The 21346-nt window shown below is 40.3% G+C and overlaps 1 protein-coding gene across 2 annotated transcripts in view; it reads right to left on the bottom strand.

Annotated features, from left to right (window-relative positions):
- Positions 1 to 534: 534 nt before the first annotated feature.
- Positions 535 to 21346, bottom strand: part of RASSF3 (Ras association domain family member 3) — a 63651-nt gene continuing 42839 nt past the window's right edge. For both annotated transcript variants that reach the window (XM_075745712.1, XM_075745720.1), the window contains exons 2-5: positions 6557 to 6664; positions 4969 to 5236; positions 3767 to 3882; positions 535 to 3394 (exon numbers count right to left, since the gene is read on the bottom strand). In XM_075745712.1, coding sequence (XP_075601827.1) covers positions 3245 to 3394; positions 3767 to 3882; positions 4969 to 5236; positions 6557 to 6664 — 642 coding nt within the window. In that variant the 3' untranslated portion in view covers positions 535 to 3244. The remainder of the gene's footprint in view (positions 3395 to 3766; positions 3883 to 4968; positions 5237 to 6556; positions 6665 to 21346) is intronic.

Genomic DNA, 21346 nt, shown 5'->3' with positions numbered 1-21346 from the left:
CGTCGCAGCGGGTGGTTCCCGCCTCGGAGGACGGCTCGGCCGTGGGCGAACGCCCGCCCACGGCCGAGCCGTCCTCCGAGGCGGGAACCACCCGCCCTCCTCAGGGAGGAGGTAGCCCCGGCGGCGGGAATCGCTCGCCTCAGCACCGCCCGGGCGGGAAAGGGGAAGCGGGAGTTGCTCGTCCTCCGTCCCTCCGAACGTGTGGGAAATGTGGGAAAAATGTGGGAAAGAAAATGTATAATGTGTATAAATTTCAAAAGTATTTGTTTCTTCTTGTTGTATTTGAGAAAATGGATTTTAATCTTTATGTATTATTACCAAAATCAGGAAGTAAAATTAAAATATATATACACACAAGTATGACTGGGACACATACACTGAAAAGTATCTGTTGTTCCAGGCAAACCTTAATTTATGCTTATGCTGCATCTCCACACACAATTTATTCCTACAAGGAAGTTTCATTCAGCATCAAAGTGATCACAACAGGAGCTTCAGGTAATGGAAAAAAATAAACACACATCACACAACCAAGTATTGCCAACTTCAACTTTAATAATGGAACGATCAACTTTTTTTTTGCCATTTCAGTAATAACTTTAAGGGGAATAAAAACTTCCCTACAAAAATAAAACTAAGCTTGTCAAAATTATAAATAGTTTAAGTGTTTGTTTTTAAAGACATATATTTTAATGTTTCCCTGCATTCCCCCTCCCTCCCTGCCCATATCATTTAATCATTCTGGTACCATCATATAATGAAATGAAAACAGTTTTGCAACAAAAGCTTTGACAGTTCAGTTTGATGCTAAAATTTAAAAAAAGAGAAAAACTGACTTCTTTTAAATAAAAGCTGTTGTAATTGCCAGTGTGTAAAAAAAGAAAAAAAAAAAAAGAAAAAACCCCACGCATGACATCTTACAACAATTAACTGTGGACTAAGACAAAATTAAAATAGAAGTTTATTTTGGTCCCCCACCCCCACCCCCTTCACCCCAAATCAAGACTCATAGTGCATACAACACTGATTGAGGTTTTTGGCTAAAGTAAATGCAGATGCGCCTACTTAAAAGACTGATAGTTTAAGTTCAAGTAAAAAAATTCACATATTTTTATACTCCACTTTTAAACTCAAACAGTGTTTAAATCTGAGCAACAAATGGTTCAATATTGACAGCGATTATGTACTGATTACGTAGTTATGGGCAGATACATAAATTAAGTAGATGTTAACAGAATACCCACCGACATGCTGCTGCATTCATAGAAAAACAAATTGTAACAAAACATAAAAGCATTCCCTGAACCATTATAAAGTGTCTCACTTGAGGATAATGTTACTAACTCACACATGCACTACAATGTTACATGTGAAATTAAAAAACAAACAAGATATGCCTTATATATACTTTATAGTTAGTCCTATTCTTAATTTCTCTTAACACTTTAAAACATTATGATTGTCTCATTAAGCTTGCAAATTCTTTTTACCAAAAAAAACCAACTGTGAAGAGTTTAAAAAAAAAGTCTTACTAAGGAAAGGAAACAAAGGCACAATTACATCAAATTAAGGGGAAGAACAGAAGCATCTTGGAGTTTCACACAGTATCCATTAGATGTCACCAAAGTTTTAACAATTCCACCAAAGAGTGGTGGGACACCCCCCCGCCCCAACTTCTGCTGCTCTTAAATCGTTAGCACTCCTCCACCTCTCCCCAGTATATAACTCATTTCTTCTCTGGTGTGATAATGACTACAGTATCAGGTATTCAAATCTGCCTCATGCTTCTATTGCACACCCACTTCTTTGGTTTCTTTTGAATGTGCTTCTTTAGATAAATAACTCTGAAAGAACAATTTTATTTACAGTAAAAAAGTTTTCTTGCTACATTTTTCCTACTTTTAAATCAAGTAAATCAGCAGTCTGCAGAATTTGGTAACCAGTTTTTCAATTGAGAATTTAAAAAACATAGGGAAAAAACCCTTCTGAATTACTAAAAGCAAGAGTTACTAAGCTCAGTCACCAACGCAGCCAATAAATGTTAATTTTCTGCTAAGCTGGAAACATGAATAAGAAGTTCTACTTCCTCTGCCTGACTGAGCCTTTAACAAAGCAGCAGAGGAAGCTATTTTTGTCTTTCAGATAATTCAAAATTATCCAGCCTAAAAATGAATCACTGAGCCAGAGGAAAGATCTGACTTCCAGTGAAGACCAAATGCATCAACAGTTATAGCTTATGTCTAAGCACTCACTAGACAGGCATTTCTCACAGAGTTATCTGAGACATTGTCCACTTTTCAGAATTCAAGTAAGCAGCCACCTTTTAGCTTTGCTGCACTTTTCAACCCTCCATTTACACATTTATGGAACCAGCTTCTCCAATAACGACTTGTATGTGCAGCTCCACTTCCATTCTTATTTAGCTTTTGCCTCTCATTCTTTCCCATTATTTCTATTATCTTTATTTCTTTTCCAGTGTGGATTTATGCAGTTAAAAAACCATAAAACTTATTCACAATATTATAACATCCTAAAACTTTAATCTTGTAGAATTAGTATTTCAAACTTTCCTCTGTATAAATACTATTTCAATTTAAAACCAGTCCTCCTCTGTCAGCTGTTAGTTTCCTTCCTCAACTCTTACCTTCTTTTCAACTTTCTCTTTACCCTCTCCAGAAAGACTAATTTAAAGCCTTCCACAAATCTCACAGAACAAACCAGATGATCACATATGCCTTCCATCTATAACAGTTCTCTCACAAATTATACAGTAACTATTTGAAAACAGAAAGGTAGTGCAAATCAATTTCATCTCAAAGATAGTGCTCCAACTAATTGTTGTCCAGACAGTTTAATTAATTTTTTTTAACTCATCAATTTGCACATCCTTACTTCTAAAGCTACCATTAAAGCAAAGAAGAAAAAAAAAAAATCTTATTTCATAGCATCCTAGAAAATTGATTACAGTTTCACAGCTTGCATCAAGGTAACTTGGAAAACTCTAGGCACACAGAGGGTTGCAGACTGATGTACAAACATGCAGAATCCCTTACTTGTGGGTGCAAGATGCTAAGTGACCTGGCTTACGGAACTAAGTCTATAGCAAAATTCAGGTACCCTGGCATCAAAAAACAGTCTTCTGAATAAAGAAAACTACTCTCTGCTGCTCTTTGTACATTGGGTTTGGCATGCTATACTGACATTTGGTAACGTGCGTTTTTCCTGAGTGTCCTTTGGCCCCCTTTTAACCAGGTTTCCACACCCCACCAAGGGCTTCTTCAAGTTTGTCTCTGTAAGCTGCGTAACGCTTCTTTAAGATTTGCAGTTGCTCATTTTCCTCTTTGTCCAGTATACGCAAGAAGTTTTGCAGTTCAGGAATACTAAAAGCTTCCCACTGGAAACAGAAAACCAGAAAAGAATAGATGAGATAAATAGAAAATACACAAATAATGTATATATACACAGTATTTTTAAACAAAGCCTCAGACACTCAAAACAATTTCAAACTGAAACAGTATCAGGCACCTCCTTTGCAAACCTTAGGCATCTGAGAATATTTTGCTTTTTAAAACTGTTTTTTGTTCTGCAAGTAACAATGGGTCAGTATAACCACAGACGAAATGTTTACAAAAGGCACAAAGTAAATATAACAAGAAAAAAAAAATCTGCTTCCAAAAAATGGATCGTCTTGTCAGCACAGATCAAACAGGAGCCCACTCATCCATGAAGTTAAACACATACACAAAACCAGCATGAGTTAACATACCATAACTTCTCCAGTTTCATGCTCACGTAGAACAAAGCTGAGCATTTCTGTTCTGGGGCCTGCCACCAAACGCAGGTAGAGGGGATGTTCTCGATCTGACAGCTTGCATGTATAAACTGCAGGAGAAGGAATCACAGTCGTTATCTTTACTGATGTTTCAAGTGCTTTGAATGATTAACGCTAGCTAATGTTCGAAAATTTCAGAGATATGCACGTGTAGCCACAAAATTTACACGTTCTACATACTGTTTACACATCAGTCTACATACTGGTTTTGAGCAAATGAGTTTTAGGGAGAAGCTGAGCAGATGGCCGAAGGTAACTGCAACACTACTGTCACATAGGAATGAAATGGCGTCTAGTCAACACAGTACATCATCTGAATACAAGCATGGGAAAAAACACAAGAAAAAAATACAACACAGATCTGTCGCTATAACTAAGCATTCAAGACATCAGAGCTGTGGTATCACCATTGTGATACCTTTTCCACTCTAAAACGTCATACACAATGTCTTAAAGACAACCGCGCCTGCCTGACACAGTTGATGTGACCGACAGCCAGAAACATCTCAACTCTTGAAACTGTTCTCAACGTCCATAGAAGAAGGTGGATTCTAAGTGCAAGAACACAATGTTGGCAAAACGCGCTTTTCACTAAAAATACCTTTTGCACCTACTGTTATTTCCAAACACAGTATACAACAAACTTCTAACAGGAGTCAGTGCCCTGGGAGACCCACGTGCACTAACACACATGAACACAGTGCATGCATGTGCCCACGATGCTCACAACCTCAACAAGTGTCTGCCAGCACAAGGACTTCAGGTATCAGACACTGCGGTTTCTCTTTTTAAAAATTTGTCCTGTAATTTAATCTCACAAATCTGCAGTATATCAGGCCATCTGAAATTCAGAGCCTGGTAAGGGGGCATCTTAAAATATAACGGACTGCAAGGCACAGGAGATCTGCGTAGATCATTTAGTGGGTTCTCTTTTGTGAACTATCCTGAAATATCCCCAAATCATTTACTCTCTTACACATGCTACTTTTCACAAGGAAAAAAAAGACAAGAGAGATCAAGATTGCGCCCTCCATTTATGCAAGTTCTTCCACCCTGCTTTTTTTCAAGTACTCCTACAGCACAACTCCCTCCTCAAACCCCCGTAACTACCAAAATGGCACAAGCCTAACTTATACCTTGGTCTTCCTTGTGACAGCGTTTATAAAGTGCAAACTTCGCAGGGTTATCAGCCACAAAAAACTTTTTGAGCAAGGCCTCAATAACTTCACGAACAGTGTTGGTGCTGCTGATGTGAAGCGTATTCACACAGCCATCCGGCAAGTAAAAAGCAGTTTCATTATTGCTGTGAGCACACCTCCCCTGGCTCTGGGAAGACTGCACAGTGATCGGTCTGCATAGTTCCATCTGAACTTTGATGAAGCCAGTGTAAATCCCATTTGCGTTCTGCAACAGGAGGAAAATATTGTACTGTTAAAATTAGTAATGACCCATTGTGACATATTAGCAGATTAGGCAGATTAAAATGGACATAGCGAACACTATTTAAATGCCATTGTAATACATGACATCGCATAGGAAAGATACTGTTTCAATAATTCAGACAGTTATTCTTTCTGATATTTCTGCTGAATATTAATTTTTTCCTAATTGTAACTACTGAATTCTAATAGCATTATGATCTCATCAAGCAAAAGGTATTACAAACTAGGAGATAGTTATTTTCTAACGTGAAAACCTATGAAGTGAAATAGACCACTAATATGCATCTTTAACAACAGATTATATGCACAAAACCAGAAATTATCTCCCGCATATCAGCTGTGCTCATCAAATTAGTCTAAGGCATTGAGATGCTCAAACCCTGTTGCAATTCAAAAAGAACCAGAATAAATGCCAATTTAATCAACTTTGCAAGTTATTTATTCCAGTTACTTCTGAAAGACAAAACAGTAAAATATATCAAACCTTACTGAGCTAGAAAACTAGCAATTTGGTTTTAGGCATAAACACATAAAAAAAATATCTTTTTATTACATAGTCATACTTATAGGGTTTAGAATATAATGGGATTTCATAATTTCCATACTCTATACACCCATAGGAATACGTAATGTATCAGAAAATCTGGACAATGCAATGACTGAATAACAGCTTGCTAGGCAGATAGATGTGAATTTTATTAGTATAATCCTACAGTAGGCTGGACTGAGTCTTAAACCTGGTCCACAATCCTTGGAAATGAAAAGTCTGTATGCATTCCATCGTCTGTACTGTCTGTGTTATGGGGGCGGGGGAAAGAAAGTCTCCTCATGCTGAAAACCTGTACAACTACTCTGAAAAATTAAGTCTCCTATAATAAATATTGCATGTCTTAACTTTTCTCATTGGTTGAGCATCTTTATCAGGGAGATACCTGACAAAACAATTATCTACACATAAATATATCTTCATGTTTACCAGCTGAAGATTTTCACCTGATACATTTACATTTTAGTTTCAAGTGAGAGTTTATCTTAAACACATTTCAAATGACAAACACTTTTCTACTACAGTTTGTTTCAATCCATATAAAGAGAGTAATGTGGATTTAAAACAAACATTTCAGATGTGAGACTTAATTTCCAGATCTAAGAGCCTCGAAGTCGTTAAAACAGAGATAGTTTCATATATAAGATGCTGAGACTAAAATGATTCCTAATGCACTACAGAGGTACAGCTCAATTGCTCCTATTAAAAATTACAGGAATGCTATGCAAAACTTACCAAGGTCATTTTTAATTTGTCAGTTACTGATGAATTATAGCTTTGTATCTTCTCTTTAACTTCTTCTTTACTGAGATAAAGATGAGGTTCTCTCTCCTTCTGAACATCCTTCAACAACAGACACAGCAGTTTTAGAAAACAAAATAAAAACCAATTCTTTAATGACTTTGGATATGAGCATTCTTAGTCCAAGTGGTAATTATTCCACAGAGGCTCAACATAATTAGCTGTACAGCAATAGAAAGGATTAACATGTTAGGCAAATCAAACAGAACACTTGGACTGAACAGAGACGGTTAAATCAACACACCCAAAGACACTTGTGTCCTTTTTTTTGCCAACTGTTTTCATTCAAATATTTATCAGCAGTATGTAAAACAGTTCAGCTCATTTTATGGCTCGATTTGCTCATGTTAATGCTATGCAATATTGCTAAGAATGCAGTTGCAACTTTCATGAAGTACTACGTAGGGCACAAATGGGTATTTCTAAACATAAGAAGAATATATATGAAAATAGCAGCACATACTAACAAGTAACACCAACAATCCCCGTGTGTGCCAGCAACGTAAGAGCACCCCTGCATTGCAACGTGACAGACAGCATGTTACGCATAGGGTCACTGATTACTATGTGAACCACCACAACTAACTTTCTAGCTATATAACGTTACACTAAATTCATGTTTTTTCCATGGGGAAGGCCCTATTAGATTTCTCAACTGCTGCTTTTACAAGCTTGCTACAGATTTTACATGCAGCAATAAAACCAATCCCTGGAGCTGGATTTTATCCAAATAAACATTTGTTCCCAATCCGTATTCCTGCAGCAAACTAGCATTATAAATACACTCCGGTTTCTACCGCTAGCACAAATGCCATATATAGTATGAAAGAGTTTCAGCTCTCAGCTTTAATGATTTAAGATTTCACTTAGAAAGGGAGAAGCTTTGAAGAAGCTCGAAGCTTTCGGGGTACATCTGAACACAGAAATATACATTCACTGCATGGACAAACCATCAAGTCCTAGTGTTCAAATCTGTCCTCACAAGCAGATCCCGTGGGGCAAAGCTTATCCTACGACAAGATTTCCCTGACTTCAGTGGCCAGTCCTGTATCACAGTCTTCTGGACAACACTCGGCACACACCTTTGCAGGCACTTCAGTTTGTCAGAAACAACCCCAAAGATGAACACATCTGGCATGCAACTGTAAGTTTCCATTTACCAGAAAGAATCTGCAGAGCTTTTTCTGTCTCAATTTAAAACCAGCTAGTTTTAGTTCTTTTGGGCTTAGTTTTTCTTTTCTTATATGGTATTTTACTAAATGACATGCTGGAGTGACTTTTTTTCCCATAGCTATAAAAAGAAAGGTGTGGTCTGAATGGAGAACTGGGAACTAGAAACCTTGAATTCTGATCTGGGCTCAGATACTGATTTCCTGCATAACACAGACAAACATACCTTTACTTCACAGATGAGGAAACTGAGGGAAAAAGGGAACACCAACCAAATACAACTCTCCTATTAGCTTCTTAAGCACTGCTTTAAGATTGTGTAGCATCTCACACAGTTGCAAGACCCCACCTAGCCTATTACAAAATACCATTTAATATTATTAAATATTTTATAGAATCCAAGTCTCCATTCTCACTAGAGAAATTAAAGTTTCTTACCCTTCTATTTTTCATCTTCCCCCTCCCCTAAACTGCCATAATAATGACAGATACAGCTTCATCTAAACCCACTTCATCTCCCCAGAGGCCCTTACAGCTTTGTAGTGTTCCATTCGGGGGCAAATGAAGTTATAAAACAAAACAGGCACAGGAAAAAAAAAAATCTAAGTACTAACTTTTTCTCTGAAATCAAAGTAAATGTTATTGCTCTTTTCATGCTTAAAATAAGTATCAAAAGCAATGACCCACAGTCCGAGTCTGGAAATACGGGCACTCTAAATGTTGACTTCAAATAACATTGTGAGAGTAGGCCGAGACAACCTTAGCAGTGGATGCTGAAGGGACAGGGAACAGTCTGCAGCCATAACGGTCTAACAGAGCACGTGCCACCTATATGACTGATTTCACGAACCCATGCTTTAACTTGGAACATTCCTAGTCTGTGTAGTCACAGACAAGCCCCTTCACATGGATACCAGCCAAGACTCATCTCTCCGAGACACGCGCATGTCATGGAGTTCACACCTCCCCAACCTAACACTACTGATACCGAACTTCCAATTATGGACACCTGTTTCAATATTTATCTTTATTCTATTGCTGATGGTTCAAGCAGGTACCTCATCTACCCTGGTGGAGCTGATTAGCATCATGATTATTGAAAATCATCTACAATATCCATTATTATCAAGAGAAAACAGTAACAAGAAAAGAGGAACATATCACCCTTTCCTATGTTCAACCTTTGTTTAAAAAAAAAAAACCAAAACAAACCCCCAAAAAACAGAAACACAACCCAAAAAACCCAACAAAACTTCACATTAACTTCTGTGCACCTCAAGAGATTTAATTTCACAAAAATGACTTTTAATAACCACAAATGACAAAGAGAACTTACTGCCTTTAATTACATAGAGTAAGTTCACAAGACTGACAGCTAGAAAACAACCTGCCTAAATTATATTAATTAAAAAAGAGAAAAAACCTCAGTAAACAAATTAGTAAGTATGAACAGACAGTAAGAAGTAACTTTCTCCTATTTTCATATAGGAGAGTTTTCACATACATTTCTGTTCTCCCAAAAAGTCACTTTTTTCTAGCAAAGTAATAGAAATTTGGTTAGGTTAGAAAAAACACAACCCCATGAGATCACTCTAGTCCTGTGGACTGCCATGAAATCAGGCATAATGAGCAAAACCCAAGCAAGCTGATTTCTGATAGACTCGCTCTGGTGATGTCTTGGAGTCAGGTCTGTAACGTGTATTACAGCACCAAACGCTAAAAAGGCTCTTGATAAAGCCAAATGTGTTTGCAAGAGTGGGCTTGAGGGTGCTGGAAACGACAGGAACACCAGGAGAGAAAGGGGTGACTGCACATGTTGGTGATGAGCTAGAGGTAGCAGCTTCATCAGGCAGGTGGTGGCGGGGACAGGGAATCAGCTGATGTTCTCAGCCTGTCTTCTCAGGTGAGGCCCCGCTACAGAGCTGCAGATCGCCGGGCATCACCAGGGGAGTCATCATTCCCTCACCAATTAAGACATGATTCCCTACTGGAAGGTACCACTGGAATTTCTGCCTTCTTGCATCGGCACTAGAGGCCAGGCAATTTTGGCAAAGTTTAATTCAGCAGACAGAAAAGGTAGAGCCCTGTTTATGCAAAAGCTGAGATAACCTCCTTCTGTAGCACACTGCCAACAAATGTAGCTATAACTCCTTTTCTAAACAACCAAAGTCCGTGCCTCAACTAATTTTAACAGCGTGTAGATTATGCAAAACTATGAACTGAATACAAAAAAAGACTACTAGGATTAAAACATTAAAGAATAGACCCAAATCCGTTCAAGAGGAATGCTATACACAACAGACAAACATTGTTTACTTCAATCATCATTTTCACTACAGTCCACCATCCTTGATCATCAAGACCACAAGACAGTGAACAATGGACAATACATGTCGCAGGAAAGGAATTCTAACTCTATCCCACTGGAAACCTAAGCCTGAGACCTTCATAAATTAATCTGGAGATACTGTAACCGTAGGATAGGGGGCCGTAGATTGTAACCAAAGTAATAGGTAATGAAGCTAACTAACCATGGCAAGTGGCAAGATGACCGTGTCAAGATACAATGCTGCTATGTTTTTTGTACAGTCCCCACCCAACCGGACAATATTAATCTTATAAAGTAAGTTGCTATGGACAGGTACAAGTGCACCTGCACAACAAGGGTACTGCGCATGCCTGCACGAAGGGGGTCATCCAGTGGACACAGGTGCAAGACCACTGATGACCACCAGAGACCCCTGAGGACCACCGACTCAAATCACTGAGCATGCGTGACGGGGAGGAGAATATGGAAATGAATTCTAAGAAATGATTATCATAGGACTGCCTTTTCTGAGAAAAATGATGAATATGTATGTTTTGATCTTACATAACCTGTGTGTTGGCGATCACCTGGCATGCACGTTGGGTGGAGCTATCCCCCGTGCATCCAGCGCTGCAATAAAGAATGCCTGCCTTTTAACACTACATTGGTGTTACGAGGTTTATTCCCGGATTTCGGTGACAATACCTTCCCATTCCCAAACAAAAGCTCAAAACACTCCAACTGCACACACATCACAGCACATTACTTCAACCAAGCAAACAAAACCTCCTCGCTAGCTAGACACCAGTGCCTACAGAAAACCACATTGCATTGACAGTAAACTCCACGTGACTGCTGTCAGGAGCAAGCCAATGAATGAATACCTTGTTGACTTTATCATGAACAAGAAATCTCGGCCCTCTATGATTCACTGGGTCAGCTGCTCTCAGTCAAGTACCATTAAGTCACACACAGATTTGAGGCACCTGTGTATTTTCCTAATTATACTTAACCAACATGCAAAGAGAAGCTGACAAGACAGTATAGTTTTTTTCCCCAATTTTCCTGGACATAATTGCTCTCAGTATACAGTGGCACTGAACTTTTGCCATACAGCTTTGTCTAGCCATGCTTTAAGTTAAAATAAATCTTCTTTGACCAGTGTACTTAGGTGGGTGAAGACTTGGCAAACTCACTTCCCACCATTCTCTTATTTCCTTCTGCATGTGCCACCTCATAACAGGACCCACTACAAGAAAGTCCTCTGTTAACTCTGCTTAGGTCCAGCAGACCAAATTCCACTTTGTTATCTCAGCAGGTAAATTTATGACCTGTAGAAGACTGAGTCATCCAATACAACAGAAGAGTAACAGCAGTAATTATCTTATCTCTACCATGCTTTACAATATACTTTTATCACCTTGGTCTGAAATGGCCACCAAGTGGCTGAAACCATGCCTGTTCAGGGTGGGACTACTGGGAAAGCAATTACACCAACCCCAGCTGCTTTAAACAAAGGAGCAAGGGCATTTCAGAGGTGAGATTTAGATGCTACAGCAGAGTACGTCTATCATCGGTTCTTGTGACAGTTCTGTCTGGTCTGGCGAGAGGAGAAGCCACTCTGTGTCACCTGGTGGCTCACTCAGCCCAAGACAAAAGCTGCTTTTTTCCACCGTGGCCCTCCCATGCCCCCTGGTCATACTCTGCAACCCCCAGCACAGCTCCCGGGAGCCAGCACGCTCCAGCCAGCCAACTCATCCCTAGGCTGATTCATCTCCAGCTCCCTACAAAACGCCCAGTGTGCGTGCCTTACAGAATTTGTATGCTGGGAATTGTGAAACTGCCTTTCTTCAACAGTTAGGCCTGGTGATGAGTTTCTTAACCACAAATCCTTGCATATGTCACAGCAGTAGAGTGAAATATAAGCATGGTCAGTAGGGCAGTTCACGCTGTCGTCTTCTGCTATTCAGGACCTAGATGCTGCTGGGCTTAACAATGGCACTTCTGGGTGCTAGTGTTCAAAAAGGGAATTTTCTCTATAAAACAACGCACAAACATTTCAATATTATTTTTGTAAAAAATAAAACCCTCCTGAGTTAGGTGTGACTCCTCCATCACTTAACCAAATGATATTCTCAGTCACGGCTGCCACATCATCACCTCTTCCTCCTTCCAGTCCAGTTAAGTGTGTTTTCCACATCAGAGCTCCTGGTCTCCTTCCATTCCTTGCTCCTCATGTTATCTGCTACTTCCTCAGCCCAGCACAGATGTGAAAGATAAAAAGTAATCTCAAGACAACAGTTGAATAAATCAGAATCCATGCAGATGATGTCTCTGGGTCCAAAACACTACTTCTAATCCAAGCTATTAATTTCTGTGAAAATCATGCTGTCCTTCCCAACACTTCCAGTGTGTACCATTGGCGGCCATTTGTACTAAAGCCATTCCTCAGGTCAACCAAAGCAGCATTTCATTCTCAAATGAAATTCCTAAGCAACAGCTGCCAGTGAGAGGGAAATGAGGCAAGTGCTTTCATTTCCCCAAGGGGAATAGCTGGTCTTTCATTAGAGCTCATGATGCAATGCCTCTTCACAGTTGAGCTTCCTCTCAACAAAAAGGGCAGAAAATGTTTTTTCTTCAATTGCCTCCACAGCCCCCATGCACATCTCATTTATTGTATAGCAGATGTTTAAGGAAGCAGCACTCTTTGTAACATTTATGACCAGTGCAAAGCCCCCCAGAAACTACTTCAGCATGAATCCTCAAGGAACACAACTAAAACTGTGCGGATTACAATTAAGATGAACTGCAAATCAAGTTGTGGTCCCCAAAAAGAATCGCATCACATCTGGGATTTTCATAGAGTCCAAGTCCCACGGTTACTGCCAAACCCTAGTCCTGCAGGCAGTAAGCAAATGCTAAGCTCAACAGCTAGCAAACTGCTATGGCATGAGGCTGAGAAAGAGTTCCACAAAAAAAACCCAACCAAACAAAAAAACCCAAAAAACCAACAACAACCCCCAAACCCTGAAGCCTTTTTCCTCAGGATCCTTGCCTCAAGACAGATGCAAGGCTTCCCCAAACTGCGACTACAGACTTTTATTTATGGAGGAATACAAGAGAGTCCCTCTCTTCTAATCTCCTATTTTCACAAAACTTCTAGAAATTAGCATCTCTTGAGGAATGGGGAACCAAGCTCCTCTTTAACATTTCAGCTTGACAAAGGAAAATGTAATGAACAAAAGGTTAACGTACCCCAGGAATATATTAAAGTATTTTCATAAGAAATCTGAACAACAAAAGACCTGTGAGAGCTCAAGCCAACTTTTAAGCCATGTCAGTCCCTGCCCTCACATTTCATATTAATCCCACACATATAGTGATCCTTGATTCACTCAAATGAATAAAGATCTTGCTGTAAATTGTGGCCAGGAATAATTTTTTGAAGTAAAGCACTGACAAATCATAGAATGGTTTGGGTTGGAAGGGACATCTAGTTCCAACTCCCCTGCCATGGGCAGGGACACCTTTCATTAGACCAATGACAAATGAGAAATGCAGCCATATCTATATTAAAAAAAAAAAAGTCTTGTTTAGTCATAAAAATTGCAGCTAATGCATCCTACTTACATCGTGTTTGCATTAAGAAAGGAGTTAACAGTGCTATCATACAACAAAAAAGCCCAGCAGAGAACACAGGGAGGAAAACAGATAAAGGGACTTCTGATCACAGTTGTTGGTACTTCTACAAGCAAGAACACTCTTTCCTTCAAACCTGCCAGCACTCCCACAGGAAAAAACCAAAATGAAACCTTGCAATTTAATTATTTTGAAACAAACATCTTGCTTATTTCTCATCCTAACTCTCCTGAGAGCAGAGCAGCTTTGCCAGCAACAGCAATTTCTCCTTCCATCCAAGGGCAAGTCCGCACTCAGAAGCGGCGCTCTTCCTTCATCTGAAAGCCTGAGAATCACCAGGGAGAGCTACCAGTCACATCCACGCACAATGGTCAGTTGAGACACCGGCAGCCAGAAAGGTATGGAGAAGACCAAATGAGGGGAGGGAGGAATATTAACATCCAAGCAGCTCCAAGCATTGTACCTTCTCACATGGCTGCACCTTGTTTGTGTCCTCCTGAATGGGGCGAGGTTGCTTCTGGGTCAGGGAAAGGGGAATTTTCTGACTGGATGGACATGGCCAGAATAATCTCTGTATCCTCTTTAGTACCTTTCGCTTTCTGCACTCAGTGTGATCCAGTGGCATAGAGGGCAAGGAAGCAGTGCCTCTTTTTTGGCTGGCCCGAGTCCTAAATAATTATCCTGACTATCAGAGCAAGTTCAAGAACAGCCCACATCATGCCCTCCTGAGGTAACAAGAGAAACAGTGCTCTCCCAGGTCAGGTGTACAGTGCATCCAGCCTGGTATTCTCCTTCCGACAGCAGCAGAAATAAAGGCTATTTTGAGTGAGCATGTGAGCTTTTTTTTTTCTGCAGCCTCTCTGCTGGCATCCACAAGTGTTGTAGCAGGAATTCAGAGGGCACCTCCCTTCCAAGTCTGTTTAGTGTCCATTTATGGACCTCGTGTCTATACATCCGCATAAACCTTTTTTGACCCTGCCAATACTGCCCGTCTCTACATCTCCTGTGGCAGCAAGTTCCAGAAATTCATGACTGCAATGTGAAAGAGTACTGCCATATGCTTTAAGCTGATCTTCTATTAAGAAGGAAGGTAACTTCTGCTAAATGACACATCTGCCATTTGCAGATGACACCAAGATAGGCAGGAGTGTTGATCTGCCTGAGGGCAGGAAGGCTCTACAGAGGGATCTGGACAGGCTGGATTGATGGGCCAAAGGCCAACTGTATGTGGTTCAACAAGGCTCAGTGCTGGGTCCTGCACTTGGGTCACAACAGCCCCAGGCAGCGCTACAGGCTTGGGGAAGAGTGGCTGGAAAGCTGCCTGGTGGAAAAGGACCTGGGAGTGTTGGTCGACAGCCAGCAGTGCGCTCAGGTGGCCAAGGCAGCCAACAGCATCCTGGCTTGTATCAGAAATAGCGTGGGCAGCAGGTCTAGGGAAGTGATCGTCCCCCTGCACTCCACACTGGCGAGGCCACACCTTCAGTACTGTGTTCAGTTTTGGGCCCCTCACTACAAAAAGGCCACTGAGCTGCTGGAGCACGTCCAGAGAAGGGCAACGAAGCTGGTGAAGGGTCTAGAGCACAAGTCTTATGAGGAAAAGCTGAGGGAACTGGAGTTGTTTTGCCTGGAGAAGAGGAGGCTGCTGAGGGGAGACTTTATCACTCTCTATAACTACCTGAACGGACGTGGTAGCCAGGTGGGTGATGGTCTCTTCTCCCAAGTAACAAGAAATAGGATAAGAGGAAACAGCCTGAAGTTGCTCCAGGGGAGAAAAATTTCTTCACCAAAAGGGTTGTCAAGCACTGGAATAGGCTGCCCAGGGAAGTGGTTGAGAGTCACCATCCCTGGAGGTTTTTAAAAGATGTGTAGATTAGGGACATGGTTTAGCGGTAGACTTGGCAGTATTAGGTCTATGGTTGGACTCTAAGATCATAAAGGTCTTTTTCAACCTAAATTATTCTATGAAATATATTGAGTGCCCCTTAATCCTAATACAGCAGGACCTGGTGAACCGAAGTTTCACATTCGGCTTATCCACCACCTTTGTGATTTTGTAAACTGTGAACACACACCCACCCTTTTTTCTTCTCCAAAATGAGGAGCCCTGGACTTCTTAGTCTTTCCTGAGACTCCATCCTCTCTCAATCATTTTAGAGAAGGGCAACTAACTGCAGTAAGCCCTTCCTGAGATGTGGTGACCAGAGCTGCATGCAGAACTCACGACAGAGTGCCTAAGCTTTGATACACCTTTGTTTATTAACTTTTACACTACAGGTCTATGAAAAATCTTTACCTAAGATACCCATGATGCAACATGGTCTCTCTTCCAGGGCACTTCCATAGTGGTTAAAGAAACCCCCATTCAACTACCACAGCTTATTACTTTAGCCTAATTTTTACAAGGTACAGGCATTCCAGTTAAGTGAATACTTGTTACTTTTAGCCTATTTTCAGTTTTTCCCAAGTACCACCACACTGTGTGGCTTGGCATGCTAATGAAAGCACTGAATGACAAAGGGTAAAGTAAAGCATTATGGCTCCTGTCTGACCTCTCTGATGTAAACACTCAGGTGTTTATATGGTGAATATTTTTAAGCAGCAGAGAAACAAACCGAGAACTCTGACTTCCCTTTATTCACTTTTACAAATTATTTTCCTTCAGAGGCAATATAAACACAGTTAATGTTCAGGCATTGTGAAAGGAAGGCTAGAAAAAGAAATCTATTTCTTGGTGACATTAACATCGCTGTTTAAGTTTCATTTATCATGACCTCACCTCTGAAAACCCCTAGTTACAAACCCTGTCATACCCTATATGGCTGTACTTTAACTACCGGCATGCAAACCAGCTTTAAAAAGCCAGTCATCTGTTTAAAGTGAAAACCAAATGTATGTAGAATAGTAGCTGAGGCTTGGCATTAGATTCTGTCCCCAAAGACACAGCTGTTTCAATTTTGCAAATTTCAGTAAAACTAGAGGTAAGAAACACCATGAACAGTAAACCTGTGTGAGTTTTGACTGCTGGACATTTAAGTAGATAAGGGGTTTAAAGTAGTAAAATGGATTACCAGCCTCTTTGTGACCCGTACAACAAAAGCTAGCTTTAAGCAGACAGTTAGGAAACAAGCTCATACAAGATATCATATAGAAAACTAATTAGCATATCTTGAAAAAAAGGTTAAGTGTGGTCTGGAACCTGAGCTATTAATACAGTTAGCAATCAAACAATTAAGTAATATTAGGACCCTGGGTCATTACACCACAGTATTTGCATGTGACCCTGCAATGCAAGAATCCAAAATCCAACAGGCTCCATCTAACAGAAGGCAGGAAGAGGTTGTTTGCAACAACAATCTCCCACGTCTTCAAATGCAGCTATCTACATTTTACATTAAAATTGGTACTGGAAGCCAACCAGCCATTCCTGGGAAAGTGCAGTGTGGGAGGAGGAAGCCCCGTGACAGGCCAAGGCGTGCAGCCTTCTCCCCGAGGTTACCACTGGCACTTCCCAGCTCTGAGGCAAGGTCAGCCATGGGCCTTGTCTCAGCAGAAGCTGGGTGATGTGCCAGCTTTCACCACCTGCATCAAACACCATTTTATCTTTAGGGCAACGTTCCCTTCCCAGGTTTGGCTGGGTAGTTCAAAGATTGTGTCATCAAATTATTTTTTTAAGCTTTCTGACAAAACCTGCTTGTATCGAGAAAAGGCAACAACTTCCTAACCAGGCCTGGCTTCAGGGCTGGCGTTAGACAGAAATGGTGAGCCTGCACATCACCACAGTCTCATCGGCCAAGTCATTTCTGTTTGGATTTGTTCTACTTGAAAGAAAAAGAAAAAACCAAACCTCTTAAAAATTGCACAGTAACAATTCTCATCTAGGAAACATCGTCTAACACACTGGCTCTTCAGATATAGCGCAACCCTGACAGTTTTTCCCTGGTCATGGACACTACAACGAAAACAAGTGTTGTTCAAAAAGATGCATGGTCTCTTCAAGCAAATACTGATCATGGGGGGAAGTTCCTTTTTTGAGGAACATACAGTTCCCTAAAAAATTCAAGAAGTTACTGTTATTGTGTCTGTCAATTGGTGCTGATCTCATATTTGAAACTTTTCTAAAGGGAAAAATCCCTCCTCTACCACATATGCATTACAAACCCCCACAAGATTTAGGAACTATATTTTTTCAAATAAAACCTGCATTTTAAAGGCCTCAAAAGCCCATAACAGTAACCTTGGAGGGTGGGAAGTTAAAAGTTGTAAGCAATCACTGGTATCTTTCATTAAGTACTCAGCCTCTAAGCCAAAGCAGCCAAATTAACTTCTTAGTATGTTGAATATGATCACAATAAAACCGTCATATGCATTTACAGTCAACTTATGCGACTGCTGCTTTATATACATACACATCAAATGGTAAGAGCTAAAAAAACTAACCCCATCTAAAACCTTATGAAGTTTGCAGTGACTGCAGCTTTCATGAAACCTAGCTTGCTGTGTTGAAGGAAATAAGCCCATAGGAAATATTTTTATGCCAACACTACCTCTCGCTGCATTTGTTGTAATTAACACTCTACACAGCTTCCACAGAAATATTAAAAAAGGAACTGGTCTCTTCAAATAGGCATCAAATTAGATGTTTTGTAGTGCAGACAAAAGGAGGCACCTCTAATAGGTTTTATTAAAAATAGGGTAGTATCCAAAAGACATTTCTGGAGTGGCACACTACAATAGTTAGCTTTACTTACTACTGCCAGATCTGATCTGGCAAAAATTCAGTTCAGTATTTCAGGAAAGAAAAAAGGAGAGGGGGCAAACTAGGTGACCATCTCAGCACCACCACCATGTACTATTATAGTCTAAACTTCCATTGACCTTAATGATAGGATTTTACCTCTCTTACATCCCCAGCCTTAAGAGGTCAAATGCTGAAAAATAGATAATTGACTAAAGGTTTCTGGTATTTATCTCAAGGCTGGAGCAAACAGGAATTCTTTGTTTCTTTCCCCACCTTCTTTCAATTTTACTGAAGTTCCAGTTTGAACTTACTACAGCTTGAGAGCTCAGATTTGACTGCTGTTCCAGTAAGAACAAAATAAAGAAAAGGCTTAAACTAGTCTTGGATCCAACTTTGTTGCACCGCTCTGGTTTAAGTTCTCACCTTGTCAATGATTAATGCAGTTGAGAAGAAACTGGCAAAAGCAGTCCAGCCCCATGCCACCACCTGCAAAAGTTCACATCCTAGTGACCTCGAGCTCACATCGGTACAGTGGTACTTGATCCTCAGATCTCTGCATTGTGGAGACTGACCAGTTGATTCAGCAAGATCATGCCCTGAATAAACTCATCAGCATGGTAACGATAGCCTGCTTTCTGACGGGATTTAATCCCTTGTTTTTCTACACCCCATATTTATTACTCACATGTACATTTAAACAGGCTACCAAGCACTTCAGCTGCCAGAGTGGGACTGACAAAAGGACAAGTTTCTTCAAAACTCGTATGTTCTCTACAATGAAAGAGAAAACACACCCCTACCATTACGAAAATGGAAAACTGCCAGCAACTTATTTGACTCAACCCTTTTTGCAAAAATACACTTGCTGCCTAGTTTCAGTATGAATTTGTTTTCCAGAATACACACACACATTTATTTCTCACAAATTAATCCAGATGCCTCACAAGTTGCAGATATCCTTTTTGGGACAATTTAAGAGAATACTGCTTTTAGCTGGGTGCTTGGTTCTCTGCTAGATGCTGCTGCCGCCTCAGACACCAGCGTCAGCTGTCACAGTCCTCCTCCAGTAACAAACCCACTACCAGGCTGCAGACAACTTCTACAAATCCAGGAGGTTCCTTTCTTAATTAGGACAAACAGATTTTTTTTTTTCTTCTACAGGTGAAAAAACAGGACAAACAAATTGAAAACAAAAGAACTAGCAAAGGAAAATGGGGTTTTGGTTTTGTACAGGCTAAAAAAAGGCCACAGATTATATAAACGACCATTAAGCAAGTATAAGAGAACTACAGTGCAATAAATGCTTTACTACAGAGGTCCCAACTTACCCAAACACTGTGCTAGCCTGGTGCTATGTATCAGCAGAGAGTTTACACCAGTAACATCTCCAGTGGTGACATGAGCACGACGTTCCCTCCCAATCAACTCAATTTCTGTTTCAGGGTAGACAATTCTGTAGTAACAAGCCACTTCAGAATTACAGTGCAATTGTTACAATCAGATTTTTTTTTTAATGGCATCAGTAAAAGTGACACTAGTCCTATTAACGCTAGCAGGACAGTGGAGAGAGAACAGAGTAGGAGGTCACAACAGGTAGGTTCGAGGGAGGTGTGAACAGAAGACTTTAGAACATGGCTAATGAATATCCCACTGGAAAAGCTGGATAAACAAACTTTTGTTCTGAGGAAAGGTCAGGAGAACAGCAATTAGGCTGCACTGGAGAAAAGGGCTTGCTTGCTTACAACCTGATGCTATGGCCTGACTCCAAACACAAGTTATTTTGCCATGCTGGAGAACAGCCACCAGGAAACCAGAGGGGGGGGGGGAATTACATGCTTTGTTCTTAAGCAGCAAATGGAAGAATGTGTTGATTTTACAACAAAAAGTTCAAAAGTTGTTCTTTTTTCTTTCCAAACAGCTATTTCCCTGCTTTTATGGGCAGGATGTTACAGGCACAAGGAAACACTGCTGCTACTCCACCTTTCCTTATGCCCAGCTTCTGCTTCAGGAAGTGTAATTACAAAGTTCATGAAGGCATGAGATCTCCAAGAGCTGATGCGTGTTTCAGGTGGAAGGAGAAGAAAGTCTACTATAATTTTTCATTTAAGAAAAATCACTCTTGTAAATATTAAAGAATAAGGAGAAACAGTACCCACTACACCCTCTGAAAAACAAAAACACAACCACCCACCACTCTCAGGACATTAAAAAAAACAGGTCACCTAATGGACAAGCACGGGATAAGCTAACAACAATAGAATCAAAGTTTTCTCAAATACACAATAAATTCTGCAAAGCAACACTACGTATTAATTGCCTTTTAATAAAATTCCCTGAAATACTTTCATTAATGTTTCCTGTATTTAACAGAAAATACTATACTCAACTAAGAATCTTGATGTTGAATGCATATTTTTAATGCGGCAAAATAAAGCAAGCAACCTCATATAAATTCCATTTTGACAGAGGAATGGAAAAAAAAACCCAAACCATCACCCAGCTGGAAACACAGCATTTACCTATGCCTATAAACTTAAATTTAAGTTACTAAATAATACCACTAATTTATCTTACTAGAGGTTTATCAGTCTCAGGAACCATTCTTAGCTGGCAAATACACGCACACCTAAAACTATATAGTCAAGGGGAATCTCTTCAAGAGCTGGAAAAAATAAGAACAGTATCTGGAACTTCTGACAAACACAAAACCATTAGTCCTGTAAATAGACCAGTCGGTTCACATCCACTGTTCCACTGAACATCTATAACATAGGTCCACTACCAAGATGTCTCCAACTGCAGACTTTTATGTGTGAAAGACATCAGCTTTACACACCTCAGCCAAACCTGTAATGAATTTTAAAGGTTT

The sequence above is a fragment of the Balearica regulorum genome, chromosome 1, assembly GCF_011004875.1.
Source record: "Balearica regulorum gibbericeps isolate bBalReg1 chromosome 1, bBalReg1.pri, whole genome shotgun sequence".
NCBI lineage: Eukaryota > Metazoa > Chordata > Aves > Gruiformes > Gruidae > Balearica > Balearica regulorum.
Note: the sequence above shows the minus strand (reverse complement) of the source record. Positions and strands in the feature narration are given on the sequence as shown.